The 19,467-nt window shown below is 32.9% G+C and overlaps 2 protein-coding genes across 2 annotated transcripts in view; both read left to right on the top strand.

Moving 5' to 3' along the window:
- Positions 1 to 14,669, top strand: part of LOC131956426 (receptor-type tyrosine-protein phosphatase eta-like) — a 40,916-nt gene extending 26,247 nt beyond the window's left edge. Inside the window, exons 6-22 of the mRNA XM_059320862.1 lie at positions 1,081 to 1,221; positions 3,960 to 4,100; positions 8,459 to 8,596; positions 9,558 to 9,698; positions 9,943 to 10,080; positions 10,731 to 10,868; positions 11,085 to 11,196; positions 11,588 to 11,709; positions 12,337 to 12,494; positions 12,584 to 12,671; positions 12,801 to 12,877; positions 13,060 to 13,096; positions 13,199 to 13,296; positions 13,526 to 13,645; positions 14,102 to 14,247; positions 14,371 to 14,506; positions 14,622 to 14,669. Of these exons, the coding sequence (XP_059176845.1) occupies positions 1,081 to 1,221; positions 3,960 to 4,100; positions 8,459 to 8,596; positions 9,558 to 9,698; positions 9,943 to 10,080; positions 10,731 to 10,868; positions 11,085 to 11,196; positions 11,588 to 11,709; positions 12,337 to 12,494; positions 12,584 to 12,671; positions 12,801 to 12,877; positions 13,060 to 13,096; positions 13,199 to 13,296; positions 13,526 to 13,645; positions 14,102 to 14,247; positions 14,371 to 14,506; positions 14,622 to 14,669 (1,979 nt within the window). The remainder of the gene's footprint in view (positions 1 to 1,080; positions 1,222 to 3,959; positions 4,101 to 8,458; positions 8,597 to 9,557; positions 9,699 to 9,942; positions 10,081 to 10,730; positions 10,869 to 11,084; positions 11,197 to 11,587; positions 11,710 to 12,336; positions 12,495 to 12,583; positions 12,672 to 12,800; positions 12,878 to 13,059; positions 13,097 to 13,198; positions 13,297 to 13,525; positions 13,646 to 14,101; positions 14,248 to 14,370; positions 14,507 to 14,621) is intronic.
- Positions 14,670 to 14,698: 29 nt separating this feature from the next.
- LOC131956444 (receptor-type tyrosine-protein phosphatase zeta-like) lies at positions 14,699 to 18,556 on the top strand. The gene is made up of 9 exons (XM_059320885.1): positions 14,699 to 14,718; positions 15,494 to 15,640; positions 15,857 to 15,980; positions 16,109 to 16,182; positions 16,356 to 16,493; positions 16,983 to 17,114; positions 17,405 to 17,538; positions 17,730 to 17,865; positions 18,073 to 18,556. The coding sequence occupies exons 1-9, from the start codon at positions 14,704 to 14,706 to the stop codon at positions 18,241 to 18,243; spliced, it is 1,071 nt and encodes a 356-aa protein (XP_059176868.1). The 5' UTR covers positions 14,699 to 14,703; the 3' UTR covers positions 18,244 to 18,556.
- Positions 18,557 to 19,467: the final 911 nt, after the last annotated feature.

Below are 19,467 nucleotides of genomic sequence, written 5' to 3'. Positions count from 1 at the left end.
ATATCCCGAGTTATAATCCCCGTAGTGTTATATAAGAATATTCGAGAAAGTTTAGGGGAGATCACTCCCAGTTTATTTAATACAGTGTAAAACTTCGTTTCAGCAAAATATTCTACTTCAGACCTGGACATAGCCATCAATGACACAACGAAATCATGTGGCTCGATGTATTATTCTGCAGTCAGTAGGGACACTCTTGAGTTCAGATGTCGGACACCAGTAAATATGACACGACTTGTTTTGACAGGGGGAAATGTAAAGGATGTCTGCTCTATTTACGTCAGTGGAGGTAACTCGACTCTAAAATAATTTTAGTGAGACATCTTTAAATTATTTCAACATGCTAAAACACATTGTGTTTAGTCGTAATAAATTATCAAATAAATACAATTTAATAATCAAATACATTCTAGGCAGAAACGTTGCTATTGGACGCACTGCTACTCAAGACAGTACGTATAATGGTGGAAAATCTGAAGCTTCTAATGCTATAGATGGCAACAGAACTAGTGACTGGACCAAGGGTTCTTGTATGCATACCAATGGAACGACTCAAATCCAGCCGCATTATTGGGCAGTTAATTTTAGTGGTGAAGCATACAGTGTCAACAGATATGTTTTATACAGCAGGTGGGATTCGAAGGAAGATCGTGAGTATTTCTTTTTTTAACAAAGTTCAGTTATATATCAAAGAAGCTTCCTACGTTAATTCGAATACAAATTTTTCTTTTTAATAGCGTGTTGTCCTGATAGAATCAGTGAGTTTACTTTAACTAGTTGGGACAACAAAGGTGTCCAGGTGTTCACACACACTCAGCGTAAAACTCTCGCACTCATCCACACGGTTGTATCAGAATTGTTTGTCGTTACTGGAGTCAAAATAATGTCGAATGTAGACTATTTAAATTTTTGTGAAGCTGAGATATATGGAGGTAGGTAACATATATATATATACTTATTTCAACACTGAAAAGGTTTGCTAATCAAATCAATAATGTTCAAATGATCAACTTTAAAAATGGCAATTAAAGGAGTACTTGCTCTTTACTGTATATTTTATTGCGTGATTTATTTCTCCAGTCAACATATGCCCAAAGAACAAATACGGCCTAGACTGTACTAAAGAATGTAACTGTGTCAACAATGAACAATGTCACGTGGACACTGGTACCTGTCCATCTGGCTGTGCTCCAGGCTACAAATTTGAAGGATGTCAGACAGGTGAGTAGAAACAAAATGTTTAGACACAAATTTTAATGTTATTTTGAAAAGACACACTTTGAAAATATTGAAGAGGTTTGAATAAATATTTGTTGGATTATGTTAAACATCTGTTACGTGTTAAGGTTAGACACCACACATATTTTCGATAAAAAAAATGTTGAATTGGTTTAAAAATCATTCCGCTAGTAACACCATATAGCTTGCCATCCCGAACGTTTCAAACGTTTACAGCCTTCCTTTATCCTTTTATTGCGTTGTGAAACACATGACGCCCTCTCAAATGTGTATATTACTACGCGGAAAGCGGCTATCGTCGATCATTTTTTACTGTCTACAATGCAACATAAACTGTACAACAAGCTATTAGCCAAACACTCTTGTGTACTTTGAAGTAATGAATGTTTTCTTTGTTCTTAAAATGGGTGAGATTAACGTTGTTTTCTAGAAAGTAAAGTTGCACAACAATTTCCATACAATAGCATACACGTAAAGATAATAATGGAAAAGGATTCATTGACATGAAATGAACCAATCATATTTAGGTACAGTAAAAGAAAACAATTCATGTTAGGTTGCGACATACCACGTGGGGTAGGTAACCATCATGCTAATACACAAACTAAACATGCCTGTGTTTGTTTACTTTATTTGTAATTTTAAAAATATTTGAAATTTTGTCAAAGAAATGCACCGTATATTGTCATTGAGCAGTATTTGATTCAGGTCCAGGGTTTTTTCGTTTTAAATTAAAATTAACTTAAAGAACATTTTAGAATAATTGACGAATGCCCACCCCTATCTTCTCTTGTTTGCTGGACAACTGACGGCCAGTTTATAATGTTGTTGCATAATGTTTAAATATGGTTATGAACGGGTACATCAGAGTTTACATCGGACTTTAGACGAAACATGTTTTTATGTATATGTCCTTAGCTCCATGTAGGGTCTACTAATACTAGCAACTGATGTCAAATACGTGAAGGTTTTGTGATGTGCATTAACCTACATAGATGCAAGGCCCTGTATGGAGACATAATATTTTACCCAGGCTACATAGGTGTTGTTTTATTCACGGTTGAACGAACACTTGCTCACCGGGTCCTTAAGAAGCGAAGGGTTTAGGGGTTGTGTGTGTCTAGCCTCAAGCATTGAACACAGGAAGAGGGTAGTATAATTGTATGAAAAAATCTTGTAGATGCAGGGGCGGAACTACCATACCGCCAGACCCCGCAATGCGGGGGGGCCCAGGACGTTTAGGGGCCCAGTTCCGACCAAAAAACAATGAATTTTTTTTTCAAAAATTATGTTTTTCATGCAAGTGGTTTTGTAAAAAAAAAAAAAAACAGGTCCACTATAGCAGAGATTGTTGCGTAGAAAAATATTTTAAAATCTACAAGAGCTATAGTTTGAAAGGTAGGTAAACATTCACACTACTTCCATGACTTACTGCCCTTCTTTAAAATCGGGATGCCCACGAAGCTCATTTAAATAGTTTTGTACGATGTATATTAAAAAGCAATTGATTCTCTGAATTATTATTAAATAAGACGTACTAAACAATGGTATAGCTATAAAAATCAATGTTTTCAAAATTGATATTATAAAAGTCAAAAATGAAAAAAAATAAACATAACGCGAGAAACCATTCAAGAATCAAGCTTACGTCTTTATATGTTTTTGACCAATATGTTTATGATATTTTTCGTACTCTAAATTAGTTTGGACTAAATTTTTTCTGGTTTGTTCACTCAGAATGGTTTATATAGCAATGAAGTAGACTAAATTACTCAGTTAGGATATATATATATATATATATATATATATATATATATATATATATATATATATATATTGGGGGCCCTAGTTTTTTCTTTGCGGGGGAGCCTTTGATTTCTAGTTCCGCCACTGTGTAGATGTTAAAAATTTAAGTATTTATACACCTTGTTTTGATGTGAGTAGACCGGCTAAAACGTAACGTTATCTGGGTTTCTTATTACTGTTTTTCTGAGAATAACAACCAATTAAAATGATATAAATTACTTGTGTTCTTCATAGTTTCCGCTTCCATAGAAATATCTCTAAAACTAGAAATCTGCGCGTAGTGTATTAATTGAAGGCTCTACCAAAGAAAACAATAGTTTCTTTTACTGTTTTCTATAAGAGAAATAAATTTTACAGTGCTATATTCAAACCTGCTTTTCTCGTTTTCTTAACTTTCCGTTTTTTTGGCATAAAATTCAAATCGCTAAGGCTCTAAACTTTAAAACAATTGTCATACATGACTGAAACTTTCCCCATTACTTTCCGCATTAAGAATTAATACGTTTGTAAATTTCGTTTACTGCTATACTTTAGGAAATGACAGTGTTTATGTGTTTATATAAAACCATCCCGTTAATTTTGTAGATCTTTTTACAGTCAATTGTTTTTTAAAAGAATACTACATATCAAAATGACAAAACGAATGCAGAAATGTGTGTAGTTTGTATTAGAAATATAAATATATAAATATATAGTAAGGTCTTTAAAAACAAAGTCATTGAAAATGTGGGAGTTTTCACACATTTTCCTGACAACCTTAACCGCTAGAGGCGACGAAATACTATTTTTGTCAATTGTTTAGAAACTATTAATATACTGATTTTTTAAGCACCCAGAAAGCACATTACAATTTTTTTTTTTTAATCTGTGGTGTCTAGTCATAAAGTAAATTGGATGTTAAACCTTTATTACAGAGTGTAGTGCAGGTACATGGGGTGTTGACTGCCGAAACTCTTGTAGTGTAAACTGCTCTAACAAAGACAGCTGTAACCATAAGGACGGCACGTGTGATGGAGGATGTGTGGCAGGGTTTAAACTTCCGCTCTGTACTGAAGGTATAAAATTATGTAGTTGAATACTTTTAAATTTTTGGGCATAAATACAGTTTAAAAATTAATTTTACCTTTTAAAAAAGTGATTCATCCGTAAAATAACGATACTTTTATATGATGGAAACAATGTAAAGCTTTATTACCGGCTTGTCATATGCTACATTCTTTGTTTTCTCTCCCGAAGGTTCATAGCTTATCTGTATAGTATGATTGCGCCAAGTAATAATATGTTGGCACAACAACAGGCAGTTAATTTTTTTTAAAGTAAATACTATTACAGAAAATACAACACTACATTTGTTCAATCGCTTTTACAAACTCTTGCTGATATGTTTATTTTAATACATGTTTAACTTTTGCATTTTCGCTAAAGTAATTATAATTTTGTTAAAAATTGGGTGCGCGGACCTTTGATCACAGGTGCTTTGACCATAGTGGGTTTGACCATAGGTGGTTTGACCACAGGGATTTGACCATAGGGGTTTTGTCCATAGGGGGTGGTTTGACCATAGGTGTTTTCTCAGTAAAGAGTCTTAGATCACAGGTGGTTTGTCAACGGGTGTTTGATCACAAGCGCAAGTACGGCTTTGATCACAGGTGTTTTGTCCATGCAGGATCTTTAATCAAAGGTTTTATTTGATCAGAGGTGGTTCGTCCAATGCTGGCGTTTGACAACAAGCGATGTGTCCATATATTGTAAGGATTAATTTTAAGAGTTGTGTAATTATATTTTAAACGAGAAAAATGGCCCGTTGAGGAAGGATACAACGGGCGCCAGGTTGATAGTGCTGTCTATTTTCTCGGTACTTTAATTTATTCAAAATATAGTCATAGGCATATCCCTAAAACATGCACCTAATCTCATTCATGACAAAAGTCGCATTAAGAGTTTCTTTCAGGCAACTACTTAGAAGGAGGGGGCTTCGCCCCCCCCCCCCCCCACACACACTCCAAAACATGTCTACCGTCCCATTCAACGAAATATAATTATATACTTTTTTCAGTGTCCGCCCCCTCCCAGAAAATTCTACCCCCGCCCCCGAAAATTTCAAGTACCCCTACCCCTCTCCGGGAGGTGGGGGGGGGGGGGAAAGAAACACTGGTCGCATTTGTAGATCATACAAACTAAAGGAAGAATCTGGGCGGGGCTTCGCCCCTACCGGAAGAGATGCTTGAAAAAAAACTGCACGCTAAACACTTTTTAGATTAGAAAAAGTTCCCCCCTCCGGGGAGGAAAAAGTCTGAAAGAAACACCGGTGTCGCGCTTAGCCACTACCCGAAGAATTGCATTAAAGAAATTGCAAGAAAACCACTTTTTAGATTAGACACATTAATTAGGCGGTAGTTTTATTATAGAGTATCGATGAAGAAATTTCTTTTGAGTTGGGGAGGGGGGGGGGGGCTCAGACGTTCTTACGCGGGGGTGGGGCTTCGCACCTACCCGAAGAATTGTATGAAAGAAACTCTTCACGCAAACCACTTAGATTAGACAAAATTGTCTTTTCATTCAATGTTTACTCGAGAATCAATGACGTCATATTACTGTGTGCACTCTCCCGCTTGATATTATTTTCTACTATATGACGTCATATTTCATTTTCGTTTAACTATGCATGTTTTTAATTTGCTTGTGTTTTCTCTATAGGGTTCTTGTCAGATAGATAGATAGACAGACAGCGAAACTATTAGTATAGAGTCCTTGCAAACACGTGACCTAAATCACGTGATACCTACGCCCGCCGCCACAGTGGTGTACATCAGACGTAAACACAATCAGCTGTTCGCCAGCGCTGGACGTGTTCACCAGCGCTGGACGTGTTCACCGTATGTAAAGAATCGCGCCCGCGGAAAAGGAAAAATATGTTAAAAAACTTGAACTCTTAGGAATTGAAGATCCTTATACAGTTATTGACAGTTTCGTGGATAATATAAATATGTGGCCGAAATTTCTAAATAAAAATATTGTTAGTAATACCGTTTGCGTTTAGAGTTTAAGTAGACGAAGCTGATCAAATGCAGTAATATATTATAGGTTATCTACTGTAGCAAACGTGAGACCACTTAACTCCTACAAAACCCACACTACAACGGCTAATATAATCCATGGGTAATAACCCATCTGGGTAGCATGTTATACAATTTAAGACCCTTATAATCCAGCAGGGAAGTAATCAGACACATTAATACTGACGTTCAACCCTCATGATGGCTGCCCCCACCTGTATCTAGCCCACAATAAAACCTAAGAGGAGTCTGCCCTGCCCTCCCCTGAAAATGTCTCACCTCCGTGATACCCAGCCCCACAGAGATAGTATTTCTTATATAATTTTGACCCTCAGGGCCCAGCAGGGAGAACAAAGGGGAAAGTCCCACTGCTCTCCCCTCAACACTTCTCACCTCGGTGTCATGTTATGTCATTTATAGCACACCACACACGGCTTATCAGGGGAAAGCATTAAGGCATTAAGAATCTTAACTCTGGACAGCTACACACTAGTATACTAGCTACACACTAGGTGCCTACTGTAAACTACTAGACTGTAGGCCCTATGTAGACCTGCAATTGTATCAATTGTAGACTGGGTCCATTGTTATTATTCTAAACCATCTCACTTATAATGTTTCTAGCTTGATTTGTTTCTTTTATAAACAGTGGATTTAAAAAAAAAATTAGCCTAATCATTAACCAAATAATAATAATGTTGTTATTTGTTGTTGGATGGTATGATCTAGATTCTAGTACTAGGCTACATAAACTTAGTAGACTAATTACTAGATATGCATTTGAATTTAATTAAACTCAGTCCAGTATCAGATACATATTGCTGTAAAAAGACAACAAAGTAGGTAGGCCTTAGTAATTTACTAAAGCCTTCTACTACAATAATATCAACTACATGCTTGTATAAAGTTTTTACAATTTAATTTAAGTAGCAGATTCTAGATCTAAGTCTAGTCATACAATCTATTTCAATTTCAGAAAATTTCGTTTGCTAAAAAAATGATTAGATAATAGAGCGAGATTTTAGATCTTAGAGACAATTAGGCCTAAATGCTTTATTAGGCCTATTATGACTACTTTTGATTTATTATGGGTGTATTTTGAATCGAATGTAGATCTAAAGTAATTAAATTTAAGTAAAGAAGTAGATTCTAGATTCTATGTCTACCCAGCGGAGCCAGGTATTAGGCCTACTATTAGATCTTATTATTCTTATTATTACTTTTTACTTTGTCTTTTACTATTAGTATTTGTGAAGGTCGAGCATATTTGTTTTATTAATAGTTATCTTTTATAATTAAAATGAAGTTTATTATTTTACTGTCCTTACCTGAAACAAAGTATCGAGAACTGCATTTGATCAGATTCGGCTACTTTAACTCTAAACGCAGTCTTACTAACAGTATTTTTATTTAGAAATTTTGTCTACATATTTATTTATACGAAACTGTCAATAACAGTATAAGGATCTTCAATTCCTAAGAGTTCAAGTTTTTTTAACGTATTTTTCCTTTTCCGCGGGTGCGGTTCTTTACATACAGTGAACGCGTCCAGCGCTGGTGAACACGTCCAGCGCTGGTGAACAGCTGATTGTGTTTACGTCTGGTGTACACCACTGTGGCGGCGGGCGTAGGTATCACGAACGGACGTGACGTCATATGAAAGGACTCTATTAATTGCGGCAGGATGTAATAATATGTTAATTCATCATGTATAAATACAAGTCATCTAAATCCTACCAGTATTACTTCTATGACTATACTGTTGGCATGTCTTTTTATCCTTTGCTATCATTTAAGTTTATGTATTTTTAAGTACATCTACATTATTTATTTGCGAAACTTGTTATATGTCGAATTATTTGTGTTCCATTTATATTTAAAATAAATTCTATGAGACGTAGCACCAGCCTTTCTGTGGAGACTAAAATATCGTTCTTAGCTTTTTTAGCACGTTAATTTCTATTAATGGACTTCCGGGAAACATGTGTAAAATCGTATTAATTGTATCACAAATTGAAATCAAATGACAATTTATAATTTCTATTTAAAATCTATATATTTTGGTTAACCCCCATCTGTGGTCAAATCCCCGTTGTGATTAAAGCCCCGCTGTGGTCAAAACCCCTATGGTCAAACACCCTATGGTCAAAGCACCTCTGTGGTCAAAGCTCCGCTGTGGTAAAACACACTATGGTCAAACCCCATATGGACAAAGCACCTGTGGTCAAAGCACCTAGGACCAAAATTTGTCAAGGTCTAACCTAAATTGCATTAAAAATAATACAGAGCACTAATAGCTAATTTTGCATTCATGATATTTTCTATCATTTTATGTTTGCAATATAATCTAAATGCAGTATGTGACAACAGAACGTGGGGTGTCAACTGTTCTTCCACATGTAGCACAAACTGTATTGATGACGTATGTAATTCCGTTAACGGCAGTTGCTTAAAAGGTTGTGAACAAGGATACATAGGACACAATTGTTCAGAAGGTAATAGTTTTTAATTAAATGCTATCAATAATACACACCTTTGTCTATTTACATACAGACATATGACTAAAGACAAAAATGTTATTCCTTATACTATAAAATTCTTTTATTATGTATGTCTTTTATTTTAAACGCAGTTTTGTGGATAGGACATGGGCAACAGTTTGTTTAGAATGGGAGATTGAATTGAAATATTAAATTCAATGATTTTAATAGAACTGGTTTATAGGCCGGCTGACTGAATTCATTAAATTGATCAATCTGACACAGCTCACACGGCCCTTCTCAATAATGCGCTTGTTTTGGCAAGCTGCTTCCACATGTGTTTATTTATGCATGCTTGCCTCATGTCCCTATGTAAACATATCTAATATATATTATATATATATATATATATATATATATATATATATATATATATATATATATATATATATATTTATTTATTTATTTATTTATTTATTTATTTAAAAGACTCAAGCGAGCCTGCCAATTGAAATATCTACGATAATGACAAGAATATACAAATAAATTTCAAATTATTTAATTTTTTTGTTCATACTCAAAGTTATTAATGCAATATATTACTTCGTGCGTGCAATCTGATCTATAGCACAACCATTTCAATTTTCTTTGTTAATACCTATAGTGTGTGCAAGATACATTGGACATCAAGTGCAGCAGTAGGCTGTAGTAGATGTAAATGTGTCGGGGGGGGGGAGATTCAAATGAATGTGTCGCTAGTTATAAAGACACTTTGTATAGTGAGCGCTTTTTTTAAAAATATAGTTCACACAAGTTTTTAATACAATTTATTATTCTTTAAAAAGAAACACAAGGTTTTGAAAGAACGTTAAATATTACTATCAAAAAACACGTTCAGCTGTTTCAACTAATGTTTCTTATGTTTATTTGCAAATTATAAATGTACTTAAGTGTGTTGTACGTCATTATATTTCAGAGTGTAGTGCAGGTACATGGGGTGTTGACTGCCGAAACTCTTGTAGTGTGAACTGCTCTAATAAAAACAGCTGTAACCATAAGGACGGTACTTGTGATCGAGGCTGTATGGCAGGGTTTAAACCTCCTTTGTGTACTGAAGGTTATTTTTAACACACATAGGCCTATGATTATATAATACTATATATATATATATATATATATATATATATATATATATATATATATATATATATATATATATATATATAATTATAGCGAGAGAGAGAGAGAGAGAGAGAGAGAGAGAGAGAGAGAGAGAGAGAGAGAGAGAAATATATGTGCATTGTTCATTGCTTTGTCTTCACTTATTTGTAAACTTTCACTTTTTCTACGACATATTTCAGAATGTGATATGGGAAAATATGGCATTAACTGCACTAAAACCTGTAACAGCAACTGTATTGAGGACGTGTGTACCACCGTTAACGGCACCTGTTCGAAGGGTTGTAAAGAAGGATACAAAGGATACGATTGTTCAGAAAGTAGTTATTATTTAATGCGAATCTATTAAAGTACAAACGATGTAATTTTGATGTGGGCGTACAATTTATTGCTACTCTTTAATGCAGTACATTAATTTTTAAACATAAAATTGCGATAATGGAATGTGAGGAAAAAATGTTCTTGAACTGTCAACCTTTTTGCTAAATTCCATTCAATATAACTAATGGAGCTTGTTTTATAAGGTGTGTTGTCGGATTCAGTACTTTGTAGTTTTATAACATGCTCTTTAATAATATTACTCCTACATAATGACTAAACAATTCCTTATTGATTTAAGACTTAATGTAGTGAGAATTAGAGTAATTATGCATAAAACCTTATATGCATTATTGTATACAAAATATTGCATAATAATTTGACATGTTGTATTCTGTCGTAAACCAGCTCTGAGTGTATGCCTATGTTCAAAAGGTGTACACGTAATTAAAGCAGTGTTCACTTTTCACCTACTGATATATATATATATATATATATATATATATATATATATATATATATATATATATATATGTTATAAAAATGCAATTTATTTGCATAATTTAAAAGCTTTAACCTTAGCTTAAAATATACAATACTAAAAAGAAGTTAACTTTTTTGTTGCATTTATTTAGGAATCTTTTGTTTTCAGAATGCGACGAGGGAACTTGGGGCAGTGAGTGTAAAAATAACTGTAGTGTAAACTGTTTGACATCAAGTTGCAGCCATTTCAACGGAGATTGTATTGGTGGGTGTGCTAGAGGATACACTCTCACAAACTGTTCGCTAGGTTTGTGAATTATAAAATTCACCGAGTTTTAAAGCTTCAGTAATATTATGGCTTTTGTTTAAAACATGTAAATGGTTAAATGAAAAAGGGGTGGGTGTAGTCTCATTTTAAGTTTAATATTTTTATTGTAAAGTAGCTGTAATGTGCAGCTGAAGTTTATAATCTTTTTTAAAAAATATTTGCTGCAAATGATCAAAGTATGTTGTAATCTAACAGCACAAACAGCAAGTATAGATGAGGACAGTAATTTAACAATTATAGTTGCTGTTGTGGTAGCAGGAGTAGTTCTCGTAGCGGCGTGTATGACGGCTGTAATAATATTTTACAGGTAGGTACTAGTAGATTGGTGGCACTAAGTCCAAGCTTTAGCCTACCCAAATGATGTGTTTGTTATTGCCTTTACTTTAAAACAAATTATATGTAGACCTTCTTAAACAAACGGCCAAATATGAGATTCGTATATACAAGCTGATCCTTTTTAATACAATTGACACCCGAAAAAATAAGAAAAAGTTTAGTTACTATTTTAAAAAATCGCGTGGAACGAATTTGTAAGGTTTGAAATTTAAAATTCTGAATTTTTGTATTGATTTAAAATTTTAATAAATTCAATGAATTTTAAAGAAACATATTATTTAAAAAAAAATGTTTAATGATTATTGTTTTCTTTTTAATTATCTTTACCAAAACTTTCTCCGTATTGACTTGTTTGTGTGAAGAAGAAGGCATGGCAAACAAAGACCTAAGATAAGAGAAGTAGAACTAGACAAAACAGAGGATGATCACAGCTATATGCCTCGCCATGACAGTAATGAGAATACGATCTTAGCTTCCACTACAGGCATGTTGACATTTCTGTTAAAATTTTTGGGGGTGTTTGTTTTCATAGCTCTGTATTGTTGCCTTAGTCTGCATACAATTCTCTGAAAAGTGTCGTCCTTTTTGCCGGTTCCTCCACACACCTTGTTTACAACATGAACTTCATACCCCACCGCCTCATTTTTAAATTAATTGTTTTTATTAATAATTTAGTTAGAGGTGTCTCTTCGGTAACAGCAGTTTCCAGGAGAGGTTGAGTTTTTAAACGAATTATTAGCTAAATATTTACTCCTGAGATACAACAAAAATATCAATTTATCTTGGATACATCGCTAATAATAATTTAACATTATAGCCTACTTGTCAGATAATCCAAATCAAGATTAGATTTGCAGCTCAATTTTCAATACAAGTCAATAAAAAACAATGTAACATAATTGCTAAATTCAGTTTTATAAATAACTTTTAAAAATGAAAATGCCGTTTGTTCTTAAATCTCCTCTCAAAGAACACGTCACTAAATTCGGAATGAACCAATCTTCTCCACAAGTTTAATTAGCCAACTGCTTACATTTTTAAGAAACTAAAACTTTATTACCTACTCTCTTAACAAATATTCCCTACAATGTTTTATTTCCTTTCTATACAGCTCTGTATGATGACAAGGAAACAACGAAGCAAGTCGTTGATTCTAACAGTGGATACTACAATACTGTTTCTGTCAAAGTAGATACATCCATTGATGTCACAAAACTAAATGAGTTTATGAGCACTCGTGATAAGCAGTTCTTTGAACAACAGTTTAAGGTGATTTTATTATTGAAAGTGAATTCTGGAAAGAATTTGTCTAAACAGGCTGTACATTTTGATTGTCTGTATATATTCATGTTTACCAGAGTGCACCCGCTCCCAAAGATGTTTCAACAAGTGTTGGGCTAAGTGAGGTAAACAAACACAAAAACAGATTCAAGAATATTTGTGCCTGTAAGTCGAAACTGCTAAAGCATCAGAAGATAAGTTATCTTTAAGTTTTGATTTTAAATATTGTTGCAAATAAATAGTTAAGACCGTTTATACAATTTAAACACACTAAATTTATATATCAATTCTCAGATGACCATTCGAGAGTTCATCTGGAGATAAACACAGATGACAATGAAGGAGACTATATTAATGCTTGTTATGTTGAGGTAATTTAAACTTCTTACATTTCTAACATATATATATATATATATATATATATATATATATATATATATATATATATATATATATATATATATATATATATGTTAAACCATTCTTTGCTTGTACTTTATTTTTAAAAGACAAATGAAAATAAATATTACAACTTTATTTTATGATTTTTCAGGGATATAAAAATGAGGGAAGATTTATAGCATCTCAAGGTAATCTTGAATAGCATTTTGCTAATAGGAGATTTTTAAAGTAAAGTAATGTAAATTTATGTCTATCGTGCCTACTTATCAGTTCTTTTGAATTACTTTTAGGGCCCAATCGCTTGATTTTAAATGACTTTATAAGAATGTTATGGGAACAAAAAGTTGATAAAGTTGTTATGCTGACTAATCTTTTTGAGGAAGGAAAGGTAACAAGTTTATGTCTTGTGGTTGTAAACATATTTTCAGTTTCCAAAATGTATATACTACACTAAATCAGCTATTTTAAAAATAAATTTCTCATATATTTTTCAAGATTAATATTTTATTTTCTTTAATATTTAAATTTATAACAATGATTGAAATTGTTTTTTTTAATTGAAGAAGAAATAATGAATTTAAAAATAATAATTTTGAAACAAGTATAAATGTTTGTAGCCGAAATGTGAGCAGTACTGGCCAGATGAAGACGAGGCTACATTTGGTCTGATCACAGTCAAACTGACAGTCACTGATGTGTTCGCTGACTACACCATCAGACAATTTATTCTGAGTAAAGTGAGTTAGGGAAACACTACTGTAGTAACATTGTCTGTGTTGTTATAAGATTGCAACATATTCCCCCAATAGTATTTCTAGTAAAGAGTATTTTGTAAGGTATTACGTTTTACAAACAGTACACGTATTTTGTATTATTTTAAATACAAACATTATAACATTAATTAGACTACCCATTTTGGCCAAAGAAATAGTGGACCACTTATTGTAATATTTAATTTAGAAAAATAATATGTTGAAAGACACATCTCTATTTTGCGGGGGAAAAAATTGTCGTAAATGTTAGAAATGATAATTTAATTAGCAAGTAGAACTATACTTGCAGCTTAATAATACGATCTCTATCTCAATTATGAATTTAAATATAAAGTGGTGTATTTCATCATAGTACTTTTCCAATAAGTGTGAGATAAGCAATTGATTTGTGCAAATGAAGTTTATATATCATCTACACAGAAAGGCCATCCTCCACACTCAGTGAAACAATTCCATTTTACATCATGGCCTGACCAAGGTGTTCCATTAACTCCATGGGCTCTTGTAGATTTTGAGCAGAGAGTGGCATCACATCCCACAGCCACACCTGTTGTTGTACATTGCAGGTAGAAAAAACGAACAAATCTTTAAATATTGTAACCCACTTATATAATATCTTACAATTTAATATATTAGAAAAATATCATAAACCATTGTATCAGTAATGTTGATTTAATTCTCATCACCAGTGCTGGAGTGGGACGTACGGGAACCTTCATAGCTCTACGTCACGTGATGAGAGAAGCTGAGGACACTGGACGCATGGATTTCTTTAAAACTTTAATCAAACTCAGACAGGCCAGAGTCTTGATGATACAGACGGCTGTAAGTTATGTGTTGTGTTGGTAAAACTTTAATCAAACTCAGACAGGCCAGAGTCTTGATGATACAGACTGCTGTAAGTTGTGTGTTGTGTTGGTAAAACTTTAATCAAACTCAGACAGGCCAGAGTCTTGATGATACAGACTGCTGTGAGTTGTGTTGGTAAAACTTTAATCAAACTCAGACAGGCCAGAGTCTTGATGATACAGACGGCTGTAAGTTGTGTGTTGTGTTTGTAAAACTTTAATCAAACTCAGACAGGGCAGAGTCTTGATGATACAGACTGCTGTAAGTTGTGTGTTGTGTTTGTAAAACTTTAATCAAACTCAGACAGGCCAGAGTCTTGATGATACAGACTGCTGTAAGTTGTGTGTTGTGTTGGTAAAACTTTAATCAAACTCAGACAGGCCAGAGTCTTGAAGATACAGACTGCTGTAAGTTGTGTTGGTAAAACTTTAATCAAACTCAGACAGGCCAGAGTCTTGAAGATACAGACTGCTGTAAGTTGTGTGTTGTGTTGGTAAAACTTTAATCAAACTCAGGCAGGCCAGATGATACAGACTGCTGTAAGTTGTGTGACATAAAACAAGGAAGTAATATTGATTTATATTGTAAAATCTGTTAGTAATTACACTAATACATTGAACGAATTTAAACTTCACATACTACTAAAACGCCTTTTGTTTATTTACTTAAATGTTTTCATTTAAAGCTAAGGATAAGAATTCAAAAAATTAAGATGTATGAGGTTATGTATTGCTAGATAATGACAAACTTTTTTGTACAACACCATAACTTAAAAGCAAAGCTGGTGATTTATTAAATAATTATTCAGAATGTGTCTCTTATTCCAATGTATTTATATCAACATTACAGAGATATTCTGTCAGTTAATAATGAAGAAGCCACCCTTATTTTATAAAAAAAGCTCTTTTCCAAGGACATTTATTATCTTTTATATTTCTAGAAATGTCAGTATTTTGTATTCAGGAACAGTATGAGTTTCTACATAAGGCGGCTTTTGTAGCCTTGGTGTGTATGAAAACAACTGTGGAATCTTGTGATATCGGAGAAAGAATTAAATTTCTACACACTAAAACAAAGTCTGGTTTAAGTAATATGCAGAAAGAATTTGAGGTAGAGTCTGCTTTGATAAATTTGTAATATCTGTTTTTCATTGCTATTGCCCTCTAAAATGACTTGTTTAGTTAGAGATATTGAAAACTTTTACTGATGATATATTTAAAGTTTTCAAATAATCAAATAATCAAATTTTTACTCACTATTAAGTCTCAAGACAACACAGAAGTTTAGTTGAGTGTGCTATTAGTGACATTCTTTTAACCCATCCAGGCAGTTTGCGGCTTGTGTCAAAATGTGGATGATGGTCACAAAGAATCTGATGTAGGTGATGTTTACCAGAACACAAGTACTGCAGTCAAACAACAGAAGGACAGAAATACAAAGATTTTACCACGTATGACACATATTCGTTTTTCATTATGCTAGTATAGAGAAAACATGTCTTTGTCTTCTTTTACCCATTAAGACAAAAACAATTTTTAGGAACGTATATTAAACACTGAATCACATATTTCTCTTCAGACAAAATGTACAGAGCACAGCTTTTCAAAGATACATCTAATGAAAGTGATTACATAAATGCTGTTCTAATTTCAGTAAGAATTTCTATTAAACAACTAGGTAGCAGTATGCAATTGATCAAATTTAATTATTTCATTATTTGATTTATAGATCAAAAGACATTATATTAGACAGATATGATTTATCAAACCAAGATTGTGCTAAACATTTAGGCTAAATTATATAACACTGTAATTGATGTTTTCAGAGTTTCAGAAAAACTAGACATCAAATTTTAACACAGCTTCCACTCCCTTCAACTGTGGTTGACTTTTATAGACTGGTAACTCAGTACGGAGTGTCTCTGGCTGTGGCGTTTGATGGGGATGTTCAGTCACAAGATTACGTATGTGGTTTTGTACATTTTTATTAGAATAACTTAATACGTTTGTTGTAAGCCTCCCTTTATTTACCATCAGTACATTCGTTATGTGGTTATGTGGTTATGTGAATTTTTATTAGTATAAAAATATTCATAATATGGCTATTTTCTTTTTTTTTTGTCAATCACGTGATTCGGCATGTAATTTTGTGCAATTCTCTGTAGAATAACTAAATTCAGTTGTGTTTATTTTCCTTATGGTATTTACCATCACTATGTGGTTATTTGCCTTTTATGTATATTTTGATTTTTTAATTGCTTTAAGAAGATTAAGTATTAGGTTTATGTATTTTTATTTCAATGACTAAATTTAGTGTATGGTAATTTGCCCATGTGTTTATAGTCACAATAATTAGCTGCTATTGTATTTTTAAGCAATAACATTATATTATATTTTTTTGAATTTACCAGGGTTTGTAACTGGTATTTTAAATGTTATGTCATTTCTAACAGACAATAGGAAATTACTTCCCTGTGAGTACCACCGAACCATTAACTTGTGAACCTTTTGTGATTTCAACCAGTGAAATCAAGAGAGATAATATCCTGGAAGAGCAGAAACTGACGATCACCAAAACTTCACAGGTTAATGTTCGTGTTGTCGTTTCTTTTAAAAAGAAAGTTTATTATTTCTCCTGACAACACTGTGTGTGGTAAAGTCTTGTATTCTACAACCAATACATTAAAGATTCACATGGTTAAATGTTTTGTGTTTAATTAAATGAAAGTTACCGTTTGCTGACTACATTTGTCTCTCTATTTGCAAGCAGAGCCTAAAGAGTTACATATATGGTATTAGCAAAAAAATATGAAAGCATTTGTTTTTATATTAGGACGATTGATAAATAAAATAAAATATTGTTTATCTTTCTCAGGAAAAAGAGACACATACAATGTCTCATGTAAAATCTTCGATCAAAGAACTTGATCCAAGAAAACTTTATCAAATAACTCAGAAGATTAGGTCTCAAGCATCTAAATTTAATGGGAGGGTTTTGTTCATGTGCAGGTTGGTTGGTATATTTTAAATATGTTGTTGTACATATTAACATACACATAGCTTTTTTAAGTGATTCAAAATGATTGTAAGCATACTTAAAGAGGCGATATACCTACTTGTTAAAATGAGAATTATAGGGTACAATATGTTTTACTTGTATCGACTAAAACAAATGTTTTGTTAATATATTTTATATTTAGTGATGGAGCAGAATGGAGTGGTTTGGCAAGTGTTCTCACACTGTTGTTGGATAGAATGGACCACGACCAGCGTCTAACTGTTCCACTTGTTGTTGGTGCTATCAAGAGTGTACGGCCAGAAGTTATTTCATCATTGGTAAGATATATATATATATATATATATATATATATATATATATATATATATATATATATATATATATATAATAAAAGTAATTGTTACAATTTTATATACTTATCTATACAGTTAATTTAATACTACAATTGTAAATGATGCAAATATTTCGTATAGTTTGTGGTTTCTATAAAATGTAGATTAAGTATTATGTAATTCACTCCACAGAGTCAGTATGAAGTGTTGTATAAAGTGTTGGAGAGATACCATGAGGTGACATCTTCATACAACAATGTTGGTGATGTCAGTATTGTGCCAATTATTCAGACAAGAGAGAGTGGACCACATGAAGACTCTGGGAATGTGTACGCAAACAATGATGTTACAACAGCTGTTTAAATAATGCATGTGTATTCACTATATCATACAATGAATCGTCACAATTTTAGTTCGAGAGCTATGTAGCAACGAAAATTCAAAGCTAGTTTGTTGTCGATTTTAATTATGATGCTTGCGAATATTTAATCTGTTTTTAAATGTCAGGTCAAAAATATCTGAATGTTGGATAAGTGTAGATATGTAAGTGTCTAAGTCTAGACAAGTATAAGTGGTCTTTTTCTACACGCCAAATATGTTGATGCATTCCAACTTGACTTGGGCAGAAATGCCAACTTTTCATTAAACAATATGTTAATCTATATTCTACTAACACTCAAGTTTGTTTACAAGTTTGTATATCTATATTCTACTAACACTCAAGTTTGTTTACAAGTTTGTATATGTTTTTTTGTTATCCTGTTCCGTCAGTTAAGAGCATCTTCACTATGTGTACAACTGTAAAATAAGTATTTACATGTTCTTTTTTCCTCTTAGGTATATAAAGAGGACAATTAATTAATTGATATATTCATTTAAAAAAACACGCCTTTAATTATAAAAGTTCAGAACAAATACTTTATTATCGCACAAAAATTTAAAAAACTCTCACCTGACTTAGTTACGTCACTTGTTTTAAGACCGAACTGAAAATAGTTTTACAGAAAATACAGGGGGTTATAGTGACTTCCATTGAAACGTAAACGTATAGGACTTTATTCAAATTAAACTGATACCTGAAAACAAACTTCACGGTTAAATTTTAAAACATAAGTTAAAAATAAACAAAAAAAAGCCCTATAAATAATACTCAATAAAAACACAATAAATAATTGAGTTTCTTTATTAAACTATTTTAGTTCATAAATATTTGATATGATTTTTTGCTTTTTAGCTGCACGGATCAACTAATAACCCAAAGTATATTCAACAAATGGTATGCCCCAGCTGGCCGCGATGATAGTTACCAGGCGAGTGGTACGGAGTCGAATTACCATCGTGTTAAAGGGCTGCGGGACATTACCCCCCCTCAGTAATTATCCCCCTCTCTGGACATCCCCTCGTATTTACCAACCCCCCCCCCCCCAAGCAATTACTCACCTGTCATTTAACACCCCGGGGAATCACTCGACTCAATCTCAATTTAGAAACCTAACTAACTCAAATTCTATACCTTTATATTAACATATAGCCATAGCCATAGCCATAGCCATAGCCATAGCCATAGCCATAGCCATAGCCATAGCC

The sequence above is a fragment of the Physella acuta genome, unplaced genomic scaffold, assembly GCF_028476545.2.
Source record: "Physella acuta isolate Inbredline_101_S28 unplaced genomic scaffold, ASM2847654v3 ptg001149l, whole genome shotgun sequence".
Taxonomy (NCBI): domain Eukaryota; kingdom Metazoa; phylum Mollusca; class Gastropoda; family Physidae; genus Physella; species Physella acuta.
Note: the sequence above shows the minus strand (reverse complement) of the source record. Positions and strands in the feature narration are given on the sequence as shown.